The 22160-nt window shown below is 42.0% G+C and overlaps 1 protein-coding gene across 2 annotated transcripts in view; it reads right to left on the reverse strand.

Annotated features, from left to right (window-relative positions):
* itgb5 (integrin, beta 5) overlaps window positions 1-22160 on the reverse strand; it is a 50777-nt gene that overhangs the window by 21448 nt on the left and 7169 nt on the right. For both annotated transcript variants that reach the window (XM_071483252.1, XM_071483243.1), the window contains 3 exons: window positions 20142-20276; window positions 12442-12616; window positions 10951-11205 (listed from right to left, as the gene is read on the reverse strand). In XM_071483252.1, the coding sequence (XP_071339353.1) occupies window positions 10951-11205; window positions 12442-12616; window positions 20142-20276 (565 nt within the window). The remainder of the gene's footprint in view (window positions 1-10950; window positions 11206-12441; window positions 12617-20141; window positions 20277-22160) is intronic.

Below are 22160 nucleotides of genomic sequence, written 5' to 3' on the forward strand. Positions count from 1 at the left end.
GTAATAAAGTTGCTGCATGTGACCGAATATGAAGTAGATTATTGAAAAATGGACGTAGACTCTGGGCCTGAAAAGTGAAGCCGATGCTAAAGAACCTTAAACCTTCATTCTATCTAATGACCATCAGGGGGCGACTCCACTGGTTGTAAAAAGAAGTCTGATTGTATTGAAGTCTATGTGAAAATGTCTCTACTTCTCACTGATTTATTACCTCAGTAAACGTTTTCCTGATGAGTTTATGGTCTCAGTCTCTAGTTTCAAGTCTTCTTCAACACAACATGATGTTCATTTATTAGATTATGGTCCATTTAGAGGAAAATAGACCATAAAGCAGGATATGCATTAGGGCGGGGCTACCATGTGATTGACAGACTGTACTAGGCTAGCTGTTTCCTCCAGCTCCCAGTCTTAATGCAAACCTAAGCTAACCTCACCTCCTGACTCTGACTCCAACAGACCTGGCTGATATGGATCTCGTCTAACTTACTAACACAGCGAATGAGCCTGTTTCCTAAAATGGCAAACTGACAGTTACATAGGCTGCTGTTAAAGGTTTTGTCAGAGTACTGCAGTGAAACTGAATACCACACACACAAACTGTTGTCTGTCGCTATTTAATACATCTTTTGAAACCAGGTCCATGTGCTACACTTGAACCCAAACTTCAATCTGGGTCTTCAGTGTGTTCTGTAAATGCTGCCCAGCTAGCTGATGTGCTCTCCTTTAAAGGGCTGTGAAAACAATATTACCACCCTGTGTGTGTGTGTGCGTGCGTGCGTGCGTGCGTGCGTGCGTGCGTGCGTGCGTGCGTGCGTGTCTCTTGGTAAAACAGCTAAAAAATGTGGGCTGTTAAAACGTGCAGGCCGGGACAAGCTCTGTCTCTCATCTGCTGAGCAGAGCTCATCATCAGAAATAAACAGAGAGCTAATATCAGCTTTGCATGAGACACAGAAACAGGTTCTTCTGTGGTTAGGTCTTTGTGTGTGTGCCAGTAACAGGGGAATAAAAGAACTAGCCTGCTGAGCGCACTAACACAAAACTCGCTAAAAACAAGAGAACATGTCACAGGATCTGATTCAGTGCAATTACAGGAATCAGCGGCTCTGACGTGCCTCATTTTTACCTGAATAACATCTCATGCTCGACAGACAACAGTGATTAGCAGCCATGAAAACAGTGTTTACTTCTAGACTCTCGTCAGTCACAGGACGCCTCAGCATCCACCGACCTTACTGACTGTGAGCAGAAAGCAAAAGCCCACAAACACAATCAGAGGTCGACAACCTGCAGACACAATGATCACCTCTGTCACCCGATCTCACAACACTGAGGCAACCAGCTGTTTGGTAAACACTGACATTTGCTGAGTCAGTGCTGCATCTCTCCATATAGTGCTGATGTAAAATGATAATTATCTCTGTTCTTTATCAGTTTTCAAAACCTTTCACATACTCTGCAGCAGTGTTGCACAAGTTATACGAACAAGGTGCCATTCCAGTAATACTTTGGCCTACTTCCCTGAAGCAAACAAAAGCACAGTGTGGGGGGAGCAGTTTTTTCTCCTGGTCTTGACTGGGTTCGGGAAACTTCACCAAAAATGTCTTTGCCAAACTCATTACTAAGGAGACGCACGTTAGCTCCAGCTGAACCTGGGTCCTGAATCCTGTGGACACCGCCTCTGCTGCAACCTCATACTGACATCTACATGTGCCTTTAAATCAGAGCCACTCCTGAACTCTTTAATGACCAATCTTCAGTGAAGTGCATCTTCAATGATTTCTGACCAACATGCTGAAAATACATATAAATATGAAAACACTGACATTTTTTTTTTTCATCAACTGATTAAAAAGTTGTGTATTTACACTTCCAGCAGGATCAAAGTAACATTAGTGTTCATTTGGAGATGTGTTTCTGGTGAGCCAGTAAATGGAAGACCGATATTCAATATCTTTTTAGCTCTGTTCTGGTTATAGATTGAGATCCATAAGTCTTCTCTTTGCCAATATTAAATACTCATCCAGTGAAAGAAGATTTCCAAACCTCCTCTGCACAAAGCTGAATTCAGGAGCCTCTTTTATTTATTTTCTCAGCCCTGGTTGGACACCGTTCACAACACAGCACGCATCCAACAGCATCAACGCAGCTGTGATTTTTTTTTTTTTTTTTTTTTTTTTTTTTAAATCCAACTCAAACAATCACAGTCAACTGTTTAGCTTTAAGGATGTAAATCCTGGGGCTGAAACAGTCATTTCCAGGGGCTCTTTATGCTGATGAACCACCCATGGGGCAGATCTGGCCATGAGCCCACTGGACTTCACCAAGAGCCCTGAAAACAGCTGCTAAGCCCACAAAATGAAACCCAAACACTTTCCACTTTTGCTGCCAATCTTAGGGTAAAGTGCACCCGGATGAAGTCAGACTGAAAGACAAAGAAACTTCTCGAGGTTGCTAAGGGACAAGATCAGGGTGTGGCTGTGTACCTGCAGCACTTCACCACAGCAGCCTCAGGTCTTTGTCTGCAGCGGTCAAGTTCAGTCAAGTCTCAATGGGCTGAGAGTGGGGGAGTCATCCGGTGTTTGTTTTACCTCAGGGACTGAGGGCTGAGTGTCAGGTGTCCAGGTGCTGCTCAGGTAGCTCTGTAAATTCCCATGGAGGCGGATCCATCTCGACTGTTTGCTATGAATCACCAATATGTGATTTCAGTGCCTAACATTCACAGTGTGGCTGCAGCTGCAGGGAGGGCTCAAATCGAAATGTGATTCACACGTTATGCTTTACTCATAACTGCCTTTATGACTTTATAACTATTTTTTACGTCTGTGCTGAGAAATGAAAATGTCAGAGACTGAAAACATCCACTAGACTTTATTTCAAATACAACCAGGCTAGCAGGTTAGTAGGTTACATCTCAGTGTAGCTGCACAGTCTCCTCCCACTTAACTTTGACCAAGAAGAAGCACAAACAAATCACAGACAAATCCCTTCTTAAATAATTTTTGTCTTTTCACATTCCTGCCACGTCTCCAGACCTGATACCTGACAGGTTAATGGTCATTATACCTTAGATTTAATGTCATTTACACAACTGATGCAACGGTTAAATCTTAGCATAACGTCACTGAGCTTCAAACTGAGCAGAGGTCGGTGTAAAAACATCTGTGTGGCGCTGCAGAGCCTTAAAATTCAAGTGTAAGAGGAAAACATTATTATATATTTGAGTGGTGCAAAAGAAATAAATACAACTGCCGGTGAGTGATGTAATATGTAAAGAAGTATTTCTTCCATGTTACTTTTCTTTAGTAATGAATGTGGTGTTGCTGGGGATGCTTCTACTGCCTGGGTCGGTGTCAGCCAAACGTTAACGAAGACCAGATTTACTAATTGCTGCGTGTTCAAGTAATGACACATAAAATGCTGATGTGAACCACAGAGTCTGTGTTGCTGGAGGAAAGATCCCAGTCCTTCATCAGCTGACGCACAGCAGCTACTGACTGAGAATTTGGGGCTTTTAAGTAAAAAGATTGAATGCCTGTTGCAGCACCTTTCAAAATACAATTCAATTCAGTTTTCATAGTGTTTCAACTGCTATCTAACAGAAGAGCAGAGCTTTAACAAAATACATGACCTCATTAAACCTAGAGGTTACAAACAAGACATGAGCTGGTTTTGATGTGGAGAAACTTTCATTGTAGATCAGATGACAATGAGATCTCAGAAGAAGAACGAAGAACAAAGATGTGACATACAACATCTGGAAGATCACTCTGGTTAATTGACGTGCAGAGCTGCAGAATAGACGGTGTCAGCTCCTGAAGGAAGTCCGACCTGCTCAGTTTTTACTTTTAGGAGCTTTAACCTTCTCAAAAGAACAAAACTTGTTTTAATGAACTCCTGATTTTTTTTTTCTTTTTGTGAGGATAAAGTTTGTTTGATGTAACAACAGGACACCACATTATGACACTGATGTTTTCTCCTTGAAAATATGAGAAACATTTTGAATGAGGGCAGTTCTGGGCCAGAGCTGAAGCTGCACATATTTTCTTAATGGTGAAAGTGACTTTCAGGAGTGTTACCTGTGTTTCAACATGTTCTCGTTGCTGCTGGGATAATTACATGGCCTCTTTCTGTCACACTGGACTGTTTTAAACCTACAGCAAAGGTTTGTCCTCCGACAAAGCAAATACAAAGCCAAAAGACACATTGAGCCTGAATAGAACTGCCTCCTTCACAGAGCACAGTTCCAGTAATTCTAGGCACGAACATGAATAAACACATATGTTCCAGTTTACCCTACAAGGAGACACACATGCATGCATACACATGCTGCACACACACACACACACACACACACACACACACACACACACACACACACACACACACACACACACACACACACACTCAGATGCAGCAGTTATATTTATGGGTAAAAGAGGGTTTGTGTGAGTCTGGAAAATGGAGTCACGCTATTTCTGGCAACTGGAGACTGCTGAGTGCTTAGATCATTATTTAGAATCAGCTGCAGAGCTGGCGGCGGAGATGTGGGTCAGGGGGGCAGGAGGACCAGGAAGTCAAGACCTACTGAAGCCTTGTTGGACGCAGACAGGACAGAAGAGCGTAAGAAACACATCATCTCTGACACGGACAATGGTATCAATACTTCTGATAAAACACTTCCAAAGCAAACCCGAGGAAGAATATTTTAGAGATGAACAATAATGTCCTCAACTATTAATGAGCTGAGAAAAACAGCCCTGTTTTTAGCTGTGTCACAGTGGGTTTATTTAGTGTAAAGGAAAAGTTCACATTTGTCTTAAAGGTCCCACACAGTCTAAAGGTAGATGTCCATTTGTTTTGTGATTATAAAGCAGGTCTAGGTTCTATATTAATACTGTGAAAGTATCAAAGCCTCAGTCCACAGAGAAATGCACACAGCCTGTATTCAGAAACTGAGCCTTAAAACCAGCCATCAGGACTTCTGCAACTTTGTGATGTCACAACAAAGCAGTCACTGCTCTCAGCCATGCCCCAAGCCCCGCCCACCTGGAGCCATCATCCAACGTTGACTGTTTACCTGAAATCTGCTATATTTGTATTTGATCCCTCAGAAAACAGTCAGCCAATCAGAAGAGAGGCTCAGATCCTCTCTTCTGATTGGCTGACTGACCTGTTGTTACTAGAGCTCCAGAGAGAAGCCTGAGAGAGGAGATGTAAAACTACACAGAGAAACCATTAAAAAAACATATGGATAAACAATTCAAATGAAACACAGGAAAACTGTAAAAATATGGGAGCTTTAAAACAATAGTCACATGCAGAGATGTTCTGATCCCATTTTTCCTTCCAGATACTGATACCAAGTAGTCATCTGATATCACTGCATTAAAAAACACATTTTTGACAGCCTTACAACACTAACCCTGCACGGCTCAGGTTACACCTTTTGTGACAGATGAACATGAACACTATACCAAAAATATGGGAATAAATAAATAAGAATAGATAACACTTCCTACACTAGTTGCTCCAACACTTGTCCCGCCCTTAAAATTAGAGCCTTCCATACAGGACATGTTGTCTTGTTACTTGTTACACTATTACACTATTTAGTGAACAGCTTCCTGTTGAGGCTGCTGTTTCAGAGCAGCCATTTTGTCAGGGTGTGAATCTCCAGAGTTTATTCATTCATTTTAAATGGTATCGGATCAATGCACAGACTTGAGTATTCACTGATATCCGATACAGTGTTTTAGGGAGCATCAGAGGCATTTCTAATACAAGTATTGATAGTTTCTCAATCCATAGAGTAAAACTTAAATCATTCAGCTTGTCTGCAAAATTCCCAAAAGCTACAATATAACAGGGTATTATGAACTGTACACTTTAATGAAAAAATCATAAATATGTGAAAATAAAAAAGCAAAACAAAACACTTTAAAACTATAATTCATATAAAATAAGACTCAAAAAGAAAATTATAAAGCATTTGTGTCCTGTAGTTTCTATATATTTGCACATGAACACTGATACTGATATATATGTAAAAAGCCTGTAATGGCAAATAATATGATAATAATACAGTGTGTGTAGTCAGACTCTAAAAAGTCAGTCAGACTCTAAAGGAGCACCAGTGACTTTTTCTTGCATGAGTTTCTACTAAAGAGAAACATGTGAGACACAAACAAATACTGGTGAGTGAATCAGCGCACTGACCCACAAAGAGACACACACCACCACAGGGGCTTAAACCAGGTCATTCACTGCTACACTGAACAAAACCTGACTGAGTCCATACAACACACATCTGTCTGTCTGTTATTCACCTTGAGGACAGTCCTCAGAGCTCGGGGCTCCACAGACACACACAGACATAAACACACAGACAGATGGTTGTGTAGATACTGAGTATAAGATGACTGCAGACGGACAGTCGACCACCACAGGTCATATGACCCCAGACACAGTACCCCCACCTCCCAGCTTCTTGCTTCCAACTGCCTCTTATAACTAGAGCAGACAACTTTAGACGCAATAAATCAATGTTTACAATGTTCTGGATATGGGTGATGTTTCCTGTGGAGAGCAGTGAGTTCAAAATGAACCACAGAAACAATAACGCCATGCACTCATATCAGCACGATTTACTATAAGACACGATGATACTGAATATCACAGCCAAGGTACAGTTTTAATAGATCTCATTTTAGCCATGTAAAGTTCTTCAAGCTGTCTTATTGTTGGTTTTATAAAATATCTAATTTAACTTAAAAACAATATTACAAATATGATCATCAAAGAAGTAAAGGGGTTATTATTTAAATTAAATCATAAATAATGTGGATGAAGCTCAGCCAACTGTAATACAGGCTTTAATATCAGACAACATTTAAAATATATCATATAAGAATAATCAAAATCCTACATAAGGTCACAGTATCAGTATATTACTGGCTGCTTTTGTTTATTCATTTGAAGTTAATGTAGTTTTGTTCACAATAAATACAAGAACAACTGGGTAGTTAAAGGTTGGCTGTGTTGCCCAAACACAAGCAGCTGTACCATAACTTTGTCTAAGAACCAGATCAACGTTCACCGGAGTTTTTCCTCTCCACTCCCACAAAGTGCTGCTCATGGCCAAAGAAAAAGTTCTGAGGTTTGATGTCCTGGATGTTCAGAAAACAGAAAACTATGCCTGCTTAGAAAATAAAGGGGAAAATCCAAATGTTGAAATACAGACATTTCCATACTTAATTTCCCTTCCTGTAATTCCTGACTGTTATTGTTAGAACATTTTTTTCCAAAACTAACATATCAAGGCTTCAAGAGAGGAGAGAGTCGGATCTGTCAGACTATCACATGTTCAGGACGCTGGAGATTTATGTAACACTCCAGGATCTACACTGATCTGATGCCCTGATCATTTTCACTGCAGAGCTTCACCAAAAGATGTGACCTGGGACTAAAGTACACTACATGTAGCTGCACAAACACACACACACACACACACACGGCTCAGTGACCCCATGAGTCTATGTGAGTGAAAATCTCAGGTATTTATCAGCCTAAAAAATGAATGTATGAGCTGCCAGAGAGATACTCCATCACTTCTGAGCATCACAAAAACAAATTTGAAGAAGCTGCATGAGAGGGAAGAAAAATGCCTTGAGTCACTCATGCAAAGTGGCGTCTGTAGCAAGTTTTATTAAGTCATTTCACTGAAAGAGAAAGAAGAAAACCTGTAAATATAAAATGCTGCAATCACTTCTGGCTGTTTCTTCCAGCCCCGCAGTAAAGCTGCTGATTCACCAGCATGAAACTCAGACAGGCACCGGGGAGCTGCGTGCTCCTGTGGTTAGGCTGCCTCGTGCCACCACAGGGCTTACGCACCCAGTTAATGCACGCATACACAGACACACACGCATACACAGACACACACACAGACACACACACACACACAGTTACCGTCTGCCCAGCAGGTGACTACAGTTTATTGTCAGAATATTTTCAGTTTACTGACACTTAACTAGTTAACCTGACTGCACTTTAATGAGCTCCAGGATTAACTGTGTTTACGTGATGAACTCAATTCAAATACCACAGAGATTAAACAAAAGCCTGAATCTAGAAGCATGAAAACAAAACAGCCTAAACTCATGGTTCACGTGTCTGTGGATCCCTCCCTGTGACAAATGTAACAGTTTAAACTCTGTAGAAGCAGGTGGCTGGTTCCCACTCCTGTTTCCACAGTCAAGAACCAGACAAAAGGCTGAACCTTGAAGAGAAGTCCTACAAATGCTGTTCATACAATCACAACAGAGTGTATATGCAAGTGTGTCAATCTCCAACTGAGAAAAGCCTCTTCACTGATGAAGACCATGTGACACAGCTAAAAGCTCAGTAAAAAGCTGGGAAATCCAGTTTGTGATGAGATCTGAAATTAGATTCTTGAAGTTTGAGAAAGGATTTAAAAGTGAAGAATAAAGCAAGGTGACTTTTGACACACAAATGAATGTGAATCTTATCTCATTTTCACTCTGCAGAAGCGGAGGGAGAGGAGGAGCGAGATGAGTACAACGCAGACACAGCTACACTGCATTTCATTCAAAAACCTCAACAGTGACAGAGTGCTGGCGTACGCTGAGAAGGGGAAGAAGAAAATGTGTCTCTGAGAATATGAAGCCACAATATTTTAACAGACAAACAGCAACTTGAACAACATGCCAATATTTCAATTTCAATTGTCACAAATTAGCGAAAAACTTTAATTTCCAGAAATATTGAACCACAAGAGGCTGTATAATGACACGTTACCTCTGCCAAGGACGTTATGTTTTCCTGTGTGTTTCCTTGTTTATCAGCAGGATTACACAAAAAGCACTGAACAGATTTGCACCAGACTGGTGGAGGGGTGGAGAATGGGTCAGGGTAGAGCTTGTTACATTTTGGTGCTGATCCAGTTAAAACAGCAGATTCTGGAAGATTCCTCAAGATTGTGAGACGGGACATTTTTCAACATTTTTACCTGTTTCTCAGGAAATGACGTTTGGATCTTGAAGTAAGTCAGACATGTTTATAGTGTTGAGCTCTGGGACTCGGTAACGCGGTTTGGTGCAGATCCAGATCCGACATGTGTAGGATTATTTGGCCATGGTGGGGGTGTGCCACTCTAGTCACTGATTTTTTTCACCCTGTAGCCAGTCACCTTGACTGAAGTGCACGGTCTGTTTCCAAGAAATATCAGACTTCAACAGCTGAACCTGATGCCACAGTGACCCAGGACCAGTCTCCCACCAGCATTTCAGATTTACAGGATGATAGCTACACCTCACTGAGCTCCATGAGAAAAACCACTTTCAGACACTCAGGGAGACGAAGGAACAACAACACTGACTGAGGATGTCATGCCAGCTGATTTCCTCTTTAATAAAAAGCTGCTGCTTTAGGCGGTTTATCAGTCTGAACTCTCAAGACTTTCCCAGACAGAGGATGACAAATGAGCAGCTCTCAGTGGAGCATGACCAACCCAGGTGGAGAACAATGTTATTTACAAGATACTTTTCTTAGCTACGGGCTTGAAACAGACCTTAATAGTATTTCCTGTGGGTTTTTTAGAAAACTTAGGGCACAGTTTAGTTTTTACAGCAAGCCTTACATGGGGCACTCCACATTAATTAACTGACAGATCCAGAGCAGTGGGGGGAGGGGGGTGGTGGAGGAAGTGGACTGTTTGGTATCATTAGGAACTCATTATGGCTCCACACACTGGACAACCACGCTGAGAGAGGAGGAGCGAAGAGAGAAGCGGCAGAACGTAGTGGACTGTTAAGATTTAATGACGGCTTATGGACGATCGGCACAAACAAACAGGCGTCCTGCATTTGTGCATTCAGTGTGTCCGGCCTCGCTGCTGACTAAACGAAAGACTTCAGTTTCCACTGGGTGTAGATAAATAGAGGCAGGCATTGTGTTATGGGATCGCGCCAAAGCTGGCCCCCACTGTCACAAAGCGCTCTCTGTGGTTTTCACGGGAACAGTTGTTGGCTTGGGGATGAGCCAGTGCCCCCCACCCCTTCAGCCAGGAGGGTCTTGCACCAGAATGCAGAGTCTTGGACTCGATGTTCTGGGAACACGACGGCTTCAGCCTCAGCCAAACCTTTTCATACCAAACCTCAGAGTTCTTTGGGCTTCAGAATAAAGCAGAGGCAGCTCAGGGAGAGCACAGGGATTTCGAGTTGGCATCACCGATTCACAGCATATTCATGTTTGGGTGGCATAATGGAGCAGCAGTATGGAGACAATTAAAGGCCACAGTGCTTCAGCTCCAACTCCAGTTACTATATAATTTCAGCGTTGTTGGCTTTTAATCTGTCACACATCTCTTATGATAAATCTGTCTCATCCTGGATATTTACTTCAAGTGTCTCCTCCTCTCCGGTGCTCGATCATCCTAAAACATGTATCATATCACAACATGCCCTGTGAGACACACACAAAACACAACAGGAGCCGAACATCCGAACAATTCCTTCTGCAGCTGCTCCTCTGAGCTTCCTGTGGGAGCGCAGCCAGCAGCCCCGCAGGTTTTAGCTCTCAGACGATAAAAGCTGGGCCTGGTTGTAGTGGAGTCAGGAGAGACACACCCCGAGCAGGTACGGGACATGACTCAACATCATGAATGAGCATTATTTTTAATTATAACCCTCGACAAGCAGCAGATCTAAAAGGGTTTGCAGCGTGTTTGATGTTGGCCTGTATTCTCATTAAGTTCTATTCCCCAGCGGGGACGTGGTTTCTCAACAGCTGTAGTTCAAAACCACCACCTCACTACAAACACAGCGACTCCATGGAACATCTCCACATCACCCTGACAGCAGAAATCAAGTACACAACTCAGACTCAGGCTCAGTGGAAACATAGAGCAGACCATGTGTGATGTGATATCCCTACCTGAGCAGAGGATGCCTTTGTGTCGTGCGCAGGAGAAGTCGTCACACTCGCAGAAGCTGCCGTAAATCTTGCCGAACTCTGATTCGTAGCACAGACACTGGTTACAGCTGCACTCTCCGCGCCCGCTGCAGATCTGCTTGCCTTCGGCCTCCCGGCAGGCGCTGAGGTACATGCTGCTGGCCTCGCCCTCCTGGCACTCACAGCGGGCCCCCAGGTAGCCCGGCTCACAGTGGCACGTCCCACAGTTATAAGTGCCTGCAAGGACAAGGGGTTAACATTGTGGATTTTGATGCATGACCTTCATGCCCCTCTTCATTTATCCTGCAAAATCACACCTCTCAAATTCAGTTTCTAGCACCATAGTAGGAAGTTCGTCCTGTATTTGAAATGTTTCCAGGCAGAGTTTAGTGTTTTCTGTGTTTTAAACTTGCCCAACTTACGCTTGTTTGTCTTTCCCTGTTGAATTCACTGCATCTAAAACATTTACAAAAATAAGAGGATGATAACTCAAAAGCTTCTGTATTTAACATATCTAAATATCTCGAGTTTCAAAATTATGGTTAGCATATAATTTTGGTTTTATTACCGTCATTAACTCAACAACAACCACAAGTGAAAACCTCTCCATAATCACGGCAAAAAGCAGCCAATTCAGAAGGTCAAATTAGGAGTTGTCCTAAGCTATTAAAAGACAAAATACCAGGTCTGACATCACTGATTGAGGCATCCAACTACAGTCACAGTTTCACCCCACAGGAAGCAGTTTTCTGTCCTACGTGATTCACAGGGTCAAGTACTTGCTGTCTGTTTTGGTTTCTATCAATTTTCACACACAAAAAAGACCAGGACTGTTTTTTTAAAGGAGCAGAAGAGTTTGAATTGTTTTTCACAGGGATTATATGTCCTCATGCTTTCAAAAGTCACTGTGTTTACATCTGAGAGAAGAGTGAAATCGGGAAGTGAAACAAATGACTAAAAAACGACTAAATTTGTAAAAAAAAAAAAGAAAAATTGCGAATGAATTAGTGTCAAATGTGAGTGTAGGGAGGTGGAGAGAGAGGGTCTGTAGCTGTAACTGTACAGAACAACTCTTACATTTAATGGACGGTGAAAAGGCAACCAGATGAGCTGATGAACAAAACATGAACCAGGTCTAATATCTGCTACCATCCCATTATCATGTGTGTATTACCAACACAATAGCAATATTTATTTTGTTAAATTAGTTATTTAACAGTTACACAGTTATTGTCAATACCAGTATATTGTGACACCCTCAATTCAAAATCACTCAAGAAGATTTTCTGAGGTTATTTGAGCCGAAAAATAAAAATGGAAATTTACGATTAGTTGCCAATTGTAAAAAACGTGAATGTAAAAAGATTTGTTCTGATTTTTCTTATCATTGTTTTAACATTGTCATCCCTGTAAATCTACATAAAACATCCAGAAATTCATGAAAAAGGAAATATGTATTGACAGCAGAACTACCTATGGAGCTGCAGATGCTGCTGTTGGTTTGTGCGGTCCGACTGCAGCCGCAGTCGCACTGATAATTCACAGCCACCTCCAGACGGTCTTTGAATCCCACCGGCTTGATGGTGAAGCTCTGGTCAGCGCCACGGGGAGGACAGCTCCGTGCCTCCACACTCACGTTGAACGAAACCTACGCAGAAAAAGAGGGAGTTGTACAACTTTAAAGAAAATGTACAACCTCCTTTTCCTGTTTCACTGTGAAAGGTTCATGCCAGGTTTTGATGATCTGAGAGTTCAGAGCTTTAAACAGTTGCAGCATCAGGCAGCCTTTGAACCACTATATCTCCTAACATCTTTTGTTTCCTTATTTCTTAGTGACCCAATCCCACCCTATATCTTTTCATTTAAGCAAACACAACACCACCCAGCAAATACTTGGCAGCTGCCAGCTAGTCTGTGGGCGTGAACTACACATGACCCTGTGCTGTGAAAGTGGGACATGACATAAGACCAACACCCATTTGATTGCTCTGAGGAAGGAAGTTGCTCCCTCTATTCCTCTGCTCCATGTACCTCAAATTAACGCTGTTTGTCCAATGGAGAGCTCATTGTTTTTTCTCTCATGTTGCCTTGACAACAACAAAGAAAATTATGCTGCATGAGTTTTCAAATTAACACCACATACTGTGCTGGAGTATTGACAAAGCTTTGAAAAGAAAAGCACTCTTTTCAAGAGATCATTTTCCAGACCTTTCAGTAATGATCCAGCTCATATGACAAATAGGAATCACAACATACACCAATATGTTCCTATCTGTGGAAGTCTGATTTAAAGTAAGTGCAGTTTCTTACATTGCAAGAACTCTGACATACAGAAAAAGCTGTGAAACTACATTTATCATTATTAATGTATAACCTGACTGATAGTGGCCTACAGGTTTCCCTAATGACAAATCTAGACTTAACTTTACAGCTAAATGTACGACTCAAAGTTGAATTTGATAAGATTATTTCCTGTCGCTGGGTCTTATCAGTTTATCACACTTAAGTCCCTTTACTAGTGAAGTCTTTAATGAGGTTAATCACACCCACAACAGTTAAACATTTCATGTCATGTTATGGTTTGTTTAACCGTAACAACGTAGCATTGGGTTTAAAATGATGTGAACAAAGAAGCCTGCAAAGGAAAAAATGCCATCAGTGACTATTTAGTGTAAAACATTGGATTTAAAATTGGTTTTAAAATGATGCAAACAAAGAAGCTAGTGAAGGAAAAAGTGCCATTAGCGACTTTTTAGTGTAAAACATTGGATTTAAAATTGGGTTTAAAATTATGCTAAGAAGAAGCTAGCAAAGGAAGAAGTGCCATTAGAGACTATAATGACTATAATGTTTGACTAACGTACAGTTAGGCTCCTAGTCATTGTACTGACTCCGGCTTCCCATTTATTATTATCCAACTCTCAGCAATGAACCAACGCACATTTGAAACCTTTGCTCTGCCAAACCGTTAACCTTTAGCTACACGCAAAACAAGCTAGCAAACACGGCAACTTCAGCAACTGACCCAAACATGCTAACACATTATTCAACGGATTAAAACAGCACCAAACTGATAGCGGCCTATTCAAAACACTGCTGTCCATAAACCAGGCTCATGTCATCCTATAGAAGAATATTGGACTAATTTTCCAGAGCAACACATAATTTTCCAGCACACTTTTACTTTTTTTATTCAATTTCCATGGGTTTTCCATGACTGGAAGACCAGTTTCCAGGAATATTAAAGGTTAAAGTGCCAAATTTCAACTTTAATTTGAGGGTGTTTATATCAGATAAATCATTTTTATACACACCCCCTTGATTCTCAGATCAACACAGACAGAGATACAGAGACAGTAAGGCTAAATATTCTCATCTATTCTGGTTCAGAGATCAAAACTGTTAAAAAGGGGAGGCGATACTCTCTGCTTTGAAGGTCTGACTTGAAGCACTTGACCTGCAGAAGACAAACTTAAGTCTTGAACCAAGAGCAAACATTCCACACTCGCAGCACCTGCTGTTCTTGGCAGAAACATCTGCATGTTTGCATCTGGATTTTCTAAGAGCAATCCCCTTGTTACCTGTGATCTAGTACAACTAAGGACGGAATATGTCATAATTTGGGCAAGGCCTGTTCCATTCCAGGGGACCCTTGGCAGCACAAGTGGTCCAAATCAAATGTCATATGAACTGCATCGTTGAAAAAGCTGCTACAGTTTGAAGTAATGGAGGTCGGGTATTAACTCCACTGTTATAGGCTTACTTACACTAACTTTAACAGAAAAACAGAAGTAATGCAGACTGATCTATTGTCAATTATCACTATTTTTCCACTTTCCACTCTGTTTGCCAAATTTCCAGGTGGTAAACTTGGGAATCTCTAATTTTATGAATGTACCATTAGTTTTGGTCCTATCAGGGCTGAAACTGTTCACCATGCTGTGACCCAACCTTACTCTTTATCTCATTCAGACTGCACTGCTGTAATTCATTGATTAGCTGCATTAGCAAATCGTCAGGGACAGAAACGCAGCTGCTCTTACACAACTCCAGCAGCAGAACTCACATCTCCTAGTCCTGTCTTCATGAAATCGCAAAAAACCGCACCACAAACTTGCCGCAGACATATTCATGAACATTTAATTGTTTACTCTCGAGACATCTGCACAGCCTGCTGTCAGTCATTTACTCAAGCTCAAAAGCGAGAAAGCCTAACTTTAGCACTGGTGGATCAAAAAGCACTGAAACAGCCTCGATACTAGCTATGGACATTACATCGATCAGCAGGTAGGACTGTTTTAAAGGTACCATACTGAATTAAAGTAGATGTCCATGTCTTTTTGATTATAAAGCAGGTCTAGGTTCTATATTAATACTGTGAAAGTATCAAAGCCTCAGTCCACAGAGAAATGCACACAGCCTGTATTCAGAAACTGAGCCTTAAAACCAGCTGTCAGCACTTCGGGAACTTTGTGATGTCACAACAAAGCAGTCACCTCTCTCAGCCACGACCCAACCCCCGCCCACCTGGACCCACCATCCAACCTTGTAGGATTTGGTTTCTCTGAGTGTTTACCTGAAGCCTGCTATAGCTTTAGTTGATCGCTCAGGAAACAGTCAGCCAATCAGATGAGAGGCTCAGATCCTCTCTTCTGATTGGCTGACTGACCTGTTGTTACTAGAGCTCCAGAGAGAAGCCTGAGAGAGGAGATGTAAAACTACACTGAGATGGTTTTGGTTCTTAAAACCACAAATATATCTTCTTATGGTGTCAACACTTCAAATAAAACACTGTGAAAGTGTAAAATATGTGACCTTTAAACACTGCATTAAAGTGGGGCATTTGTTTTTTTTTTTAAATCTCATTGCCCACATACAACACAAGTTGATTCATGCTACAGGAAGTGGCTACGTCACATGTTGCCTGGACTCCCCCTCCACTCCAGCGCGGGAAACCAGTTAACGAAGGGACACAATTAAATTTACTGTAAATGTGAGTCGCGAGGAGGGCGCCTCACCCAATCATGTGGCTAGTAAGGACAACTATGAGGTTGTGGAGAAACAGAGGGGGCAAATCGTAGTAGAGGACACTCGGGGGGAGAGGGAGTGGGGGGAGGAAGGAGTGATGAGATTACAGTCTTTGAGAAAACGTCTCAACACACAGATGGGTGAGTAATGTAATTCAAAGGTATGTAGGGAATCAGATCAGGGAAGGATGAGAGACAGACTATGGTATGTACTATGGTATGATGTAAGAGGTGACACATGTAGACATTAATGAAACACTAGAACAAAAAATACTGTTACCATGGAGAAATCCTTTTGGATGATGGAATTCTTATGTCTGACTGAAATCCAATTTACTGGGACAAAACCCACCGAGGAGGTAAAAGAAAACAGCACATAACCGAATTCAAATGCTTAAATAAAAGGGCCTGTGCTATGTTTTATTCATATGCATGAGCCTCTTCAGTAGTCATATAGTTCTGGGAGTGTTACAGTGAAAAGGATGCAGGCTTTAACTACATACACTCCAGCTAGCATTTCTGCTCCTGCCAGTTTGCTCCTTTCAGGGCCTGCGGTCTCACAGGCCCCCCTCCTGCCCACTTTTGTGTGAGGTCATTGAGATGCAGCATCAGGCCTGATGGGGCAAGCTCACACAGACACAGTGACTGACACCTGGGCCGTGGACTGAGCCGTATCCACAGTGAAAGACTGGGAAGCTTGGCACCCGGCAGACCGAGCTGCTGTCCTCCACCTCCTTTCAGTGCTGAGGATAAAAGACATGAGCGAGGCCAATAACCCCGAGAGCTCCCCCCCTTTTCATTCGCTGGTGTTATTCTGCCTCACCTCCTCCACCACACATTCCCATCCCAAAACCATCGCAGGAAAATAAAGCGTGGAGGGGGTTTAGGGAGAAGAATTCCACTGTGCTGAAGCTCACTGTGCAACAGCATGAATGAAGCTGCCCCTTGCTAGTATTTTTCAATGGATTCGGGTCTCAATACAAATTTTAATTGAGGCCTGTGTCAATAAGAGGGACCACCAGAGAGAAGTCTGTGCAAAATTCAAAGCAGGTAACATGTATGAACGTCCTCTGCCACCCAATCTTTGCTTTTGTTCAGTGACACGGCAAGAGAGCAAAATCATTCCAACTGTGGTGAATCCAGCCGATGCTAACAGGCATGCTCGCGCCGTCACATCCAGAAAAGCCAACTGAATGTAAAATACCCCAGGCTGTGAACTCTGAAAAACCAGGGGCATGTATCACAAGCAGGTTCAGCTTAGTCTGGCTCTCTTTGGAAGGACTATCACAAGGCTGGTTATGAACTGGCTCGGTTAACTCAAGGGGTTTCCAGTCCAGCTACGATTGGTTCACATGACAAGGATGGGGTTGTTAATTACAAGCTGATCATGTGCAACATCAACAGATCATGAGTGGAATTTTTAATAGGATGAAACTGCTGTTATCAGTGGGAGGTTAAGTTATTGTGGCAGCAGAAAGGTCAAAGATATGAAATAAAATCACACAACTGGAGCAGAAGAATTGCAGGAACTGGGCCATGAGTGAGCTCCACATTGCAATATGAGTACTATATGTGGGGGGAGGGCAAGTTGTTTTTGGAGGAAAGCATCTGCTAAATGAATGTAGAGATTGTTTACACGTTTTGATCCAGGTTAGTCTGGTCATCTGTCTTAGTTAAAAATGAAGCAGGTCATGTTACAGGTCTCTGGTCTCTTTAAAGGTCCCACACAGTCTAAAGGTAGATGTCCATGTGTTTTATGATTATAAAGCAGGTCTAGGTTCTATATTAATAGTGTGAAAGTATCAAAGCCTCAAATCAGAATCAGAGGAGAGGTTCAGATCCTCTCTTCTGATTGGCTGACTGACCTGTTTTTACTAGAGCTCCAGAGAGAAGCCTGAGAGAGGAGATGTAAAACTACACTAAAATAATTTTCAGTTCTTAAAACTACAAATATATCTTCTTTGGGATATCAACATTTCTAATAAAACACTGGAGCGTGAAAGTATAAATCATGGGACATTTAATTCAGAGTCTCACTGCCTATTCTCACTTCCTCTCTGGCAAGCTGCTACATTCAGAGCAACACAACCACAAACTGAGAGACTGAAGCTGGACTTAAAGAGCACACCAGGCACCTGTCTCATCTCTAAGGATAGGTGCAGACTGAAAATATGAGTTTAAAAAATGCACAGGGATGTCTGTTAATGTGGGCATGTTGCTACAGGCACTGATGAGATTCATCCAGAAAGTCCAGTTGGAGTGACAGATCTATGAGCTCGCAGGTTAATCACACATGAAATCGCTGCACAGCTGTGACACTATGAGACAGGTGTGGAAAATGATCACAGACTGTGTCCTCAGCCGTGATGAGTCTGAGGCAAAGGTTCAGCCAGGTTCAAGGTTTTTACTGGATGATCCAGTGATTTTTGTTGCAGTGCTGTTGTTGGTCTGAACACAGCCTCAGGACATACAGTGTTTCCCACAGCTGTGTCCACTGCTGATTGAATCCAGCTGAGAGGCAAAAGAGCAAATAAAAATGAGTCTCTGCTGAGATAGTTGTGTGATGATAATTGGGTCTTTCCCTCTTTTAGATATAGAACATAAGCATGATCTAAAAACTAAAATTCAATTTACACATCTTTATGAACAAGAGGAAATGCTGGTTCAGGGAGGGAGAGGGCGGCCTGGAGTGAGACGTCACAGTCAGGAACTCTTCCAGTCATGGTGACTTTCATTACTGTCGCTGCTTTTCTTCACACGTGTCTCTCAGGCGACGGTGAGAAGCAAAATAAACAACGCCGCCACCCCCAGCTCAATCTCAGCTTGATTTCATCAGAGAGGAACTCACTGTAAGAGGATTCCAGGGTCACAAGGCGTTTGTCCAAGACGGCCAAGTCACAGCAGACTTTCTTTAGTCACTGGCTGTGATTAGGAATATCACCTTCAGCAGGGCAGAGAGATTAACACTGGACGATATGACCTAACATCAATGTTGGAATACATTTTCTCATTTACCCTTGTTACAATGAATTATTTTTAATAACATCAGTGCTCTTTCTTGTGTTGTTTGCCTCTGATTAGAGTAAAGAATCTGGTTTTCTGGACTGGACTCCGGGCTGATTGGATGGCTGAACATCTGATTAAACATTATTGATTGTTGTAGCCTTTCTAAGTTTATATATATTATATGGGACAAAAGATATTAGGACATGTATTGTTTTAGAAACTGAGTAAGATAAAAACAACATTTTGGGCTGGTAAATGAAACAAAAATGAGGACAAATTTGGTGTGTTGTTTTGCCCTCAGAAGGAGAAAAGCTTTCTAAATAACACATCTCTATAATCAATCTGTCCACAGTTAAAGGTCTTATCAATACTAATCAATACCTTATTGACATCTGCAGCCTCCACCAAGCAGAGAGAAACATTAGGGAGCTTAGTGATAACCTGTCCAGCAGTTTAGGGTTAGACCATTTCATCAACAGTTACACATCCTCTCAGAGCCTGCACCACGATCTGTACGATATGGACGTTATTCACACACATTTATTTCACATACTTTGCTGTAACCATGTAGAAAAAATATTCTGTATATCAGCATGTGAGAGCACCAACCTCAAAGAATTAATTTGTACAAAAATAAATTCAAACTGCTTGAATCTCGCTCTTTCAAATGGATGTTTTCCACTCTTAAGTATTTCCATGTGCCCTCAGTTTTTAGACACTGCTGCCATGATCGTGTTGCAAAAGTGATTTGATCTCTGGCAGAACAAACCAGGGACTTTTTATCCTGTGTCTTGGGTGTTTTTTTAATCCAGAAACACAAATTCCACTGCTCTAGTGCTTAGGTTTGTTTCAAAAACACCATCATAGAGGATCATCAATGCATTTTTATGCACTGACAAAAGTATAAGCAACATAACTTACTGCAATGCATCATTACTCACATGAAGAAGTCAGATAAGCGGATGTGTTCCAGGATTATGCTACAGCCTGAGGAGTGGTTATAGAAAATATCCTGAAGATGAGATGAGATCTTAAAGCCATAACCCAAAAAATAAGAATGAAAATGAAGCGTTCAGAGTCAAAGAAAACAGTTAGGATGTGAGGCGAGTTGGAGAGGGGGAGTGTGGACAGGGGACTCACAGTGTCTCCTATCTTCAGGTCAGCACACTTCCTGAGGCCTGGCAGTGGTTTTCCATCCTGGCAGGTGGCGGTGAAGGAAAGGCTGATGTCCTCTGGGTGGTCCCACACTGTCAGCTCCACTTTGGAGCGGATGTTCTGCGGAGAACACACCAGACAGGACACAGAGTTTGCTCATACATGTGTAGTAAAGCAGGGGTTTGAAACAGATTATGTTCCATGCATGGTAAAATAAATCCTCTGCAACAGCGCAGAGAGGATTTCTAGCAGCTGCCATCCTGCACATAAACACTTTCCAATGTCCTGAAACTACAGCCACTTTAGTACGATGCCTCCCACGCAGATTCTTATATTAAAACCAACTCAGTCTGTCTTTTTCAAGCCTGGAACTCTGGTTGAATTACCCAGTGGAAAAGAGTGAAACATGGCGATTGCATTGCCCTGGTTAGGCACATTTTTATAGTTAATTTGGCCACAACCACAAGTGGTACGCATGGATGCAGGTTGTACGTGCGTGGATGTGAAACACCATCTGAAACCATGTGAAACACCGGCTGCAGTCATTCATGCACATTTACTGTGATGTAACCGTGCCAAGGAGAAATCAGGAGTGCATCTGGTGCATATGCCCTCACACACTCGCACTTTTCTGACCGCTGACACAATCACAGCGAGCGGCAGCTTTGTGCCACAGTCAAACCTGAGGAAAAATGCGTTGGTTACACAACACAACCTCACAGTGTTTGGCAAAGCCTATCTCTCTAACGATCCCAGAGTGGTGGATATAATGTGGCAGCTGGAATGTTAATAAGGTCGTGAGTCAAAGCACTTCATTCAGGCCCACTCCCACACACCGAGCATGTCAAGTCTGCGTTTCACACAAGTTTCTGTCACAGACGACGCACGGCCAAAAACGAGGTGCAGTTCCTCCTGACTGAGGCGAGGGAAAATCTGCACACCCACGCAGGAAAACATGTCAGGGAAAGGTTGACTTAATGGGGTGCAGCGCGTCGTCTTCAGAAAGCTCAGGAAAACAAAAGACCAAGCCAATCAGATGTTTGCCCAGTTTATGGGCCAGACAGAGAGAAGTGGCAAACACTAGCCTCTAGAGAATAATGTGGTTGTTTACATAGCTGTTACACATATTTTTATAGACACACTGCTCATTATAAGAAAGTGCATGTCCATTTCCAACACCCACCTTTTAGTGCAGACTCTTTAAAGCAGTCAACTCCACTTAGATGAAACTGCTCAGACTAAGACTCAACTCATCTTACAGCCATTTAAGCCTCCATACAGCAGATTTTAATAAACTGAGTTACAGTTGTGGTGGTATACAAGTCCTAACAAGGACCTGAGTGGACTTATTCATATGTGGTTGTGTCGTATGTTCATAGGTTGGGAGCCGCTGCTTTATTCTATTAAATGTTCTGTAAATTTAATGAAAAACACCCCTCACAGGATCTCAGAGTGACATCTTCAAAAAGCTTTGTTTTGTCTGTGAGCAACAGCTGAAAACCCAAAAATCTACATCCAACAAATCCTCTCACATTTGAGAAGCTGCGACCTAACAATGCCTGCCAGCTTGACTTCTTAGCATCAGCTTCTCAAATCCTCAGGGTCACCACAAAACCCTCTGGAGATGCTCCTTTTAGCTGCTACGCTCCAAAAATATGGAAAACTCATCCATTAAATATCAGACTCAGTGGACAGTTTCAAACAACCACTAAAAACATTTATTTTTATCAATTTTCTGTCTTAAATTATCTAAACATTATTTTATAATATTTTATTCTAAAAATATCAAAATAAAAGTGTTATTTTATAGTAACATTGGCTCTGTTAATGCTAGTTTTTTAAGCACATGCACAAACCTTCATTTTGTGCGTGTATGGTTTTTAAACTTGTGTTTTTAACTGTAAAACACTTTGAGCTGCATTGTTTGCATGAAAGGTGCTATAAAAATAAGGTCCATTCATTCAATCACCCCTGCTTGATAACTGACTTACATGATTACTCCAT

The sequence above is a fragment of the Trachinotus anak genome, unplaced genomic scaffold (assembly GCF_046630095.1).
Source record: "Trachinotus anak isolate AG129_WGS33_773 ecotype Australia unplaced genomic scaffold, CSIRO_AGI_Tana_v1 ptg000001l, whole genome shotgun sequence".
Taxonomy (NCBI): Eukaryota; Metazoa; Chordata; class Actinopteri; order Carangiformes; family Carangidae; genus Trachinotus; species Trachinotus anak.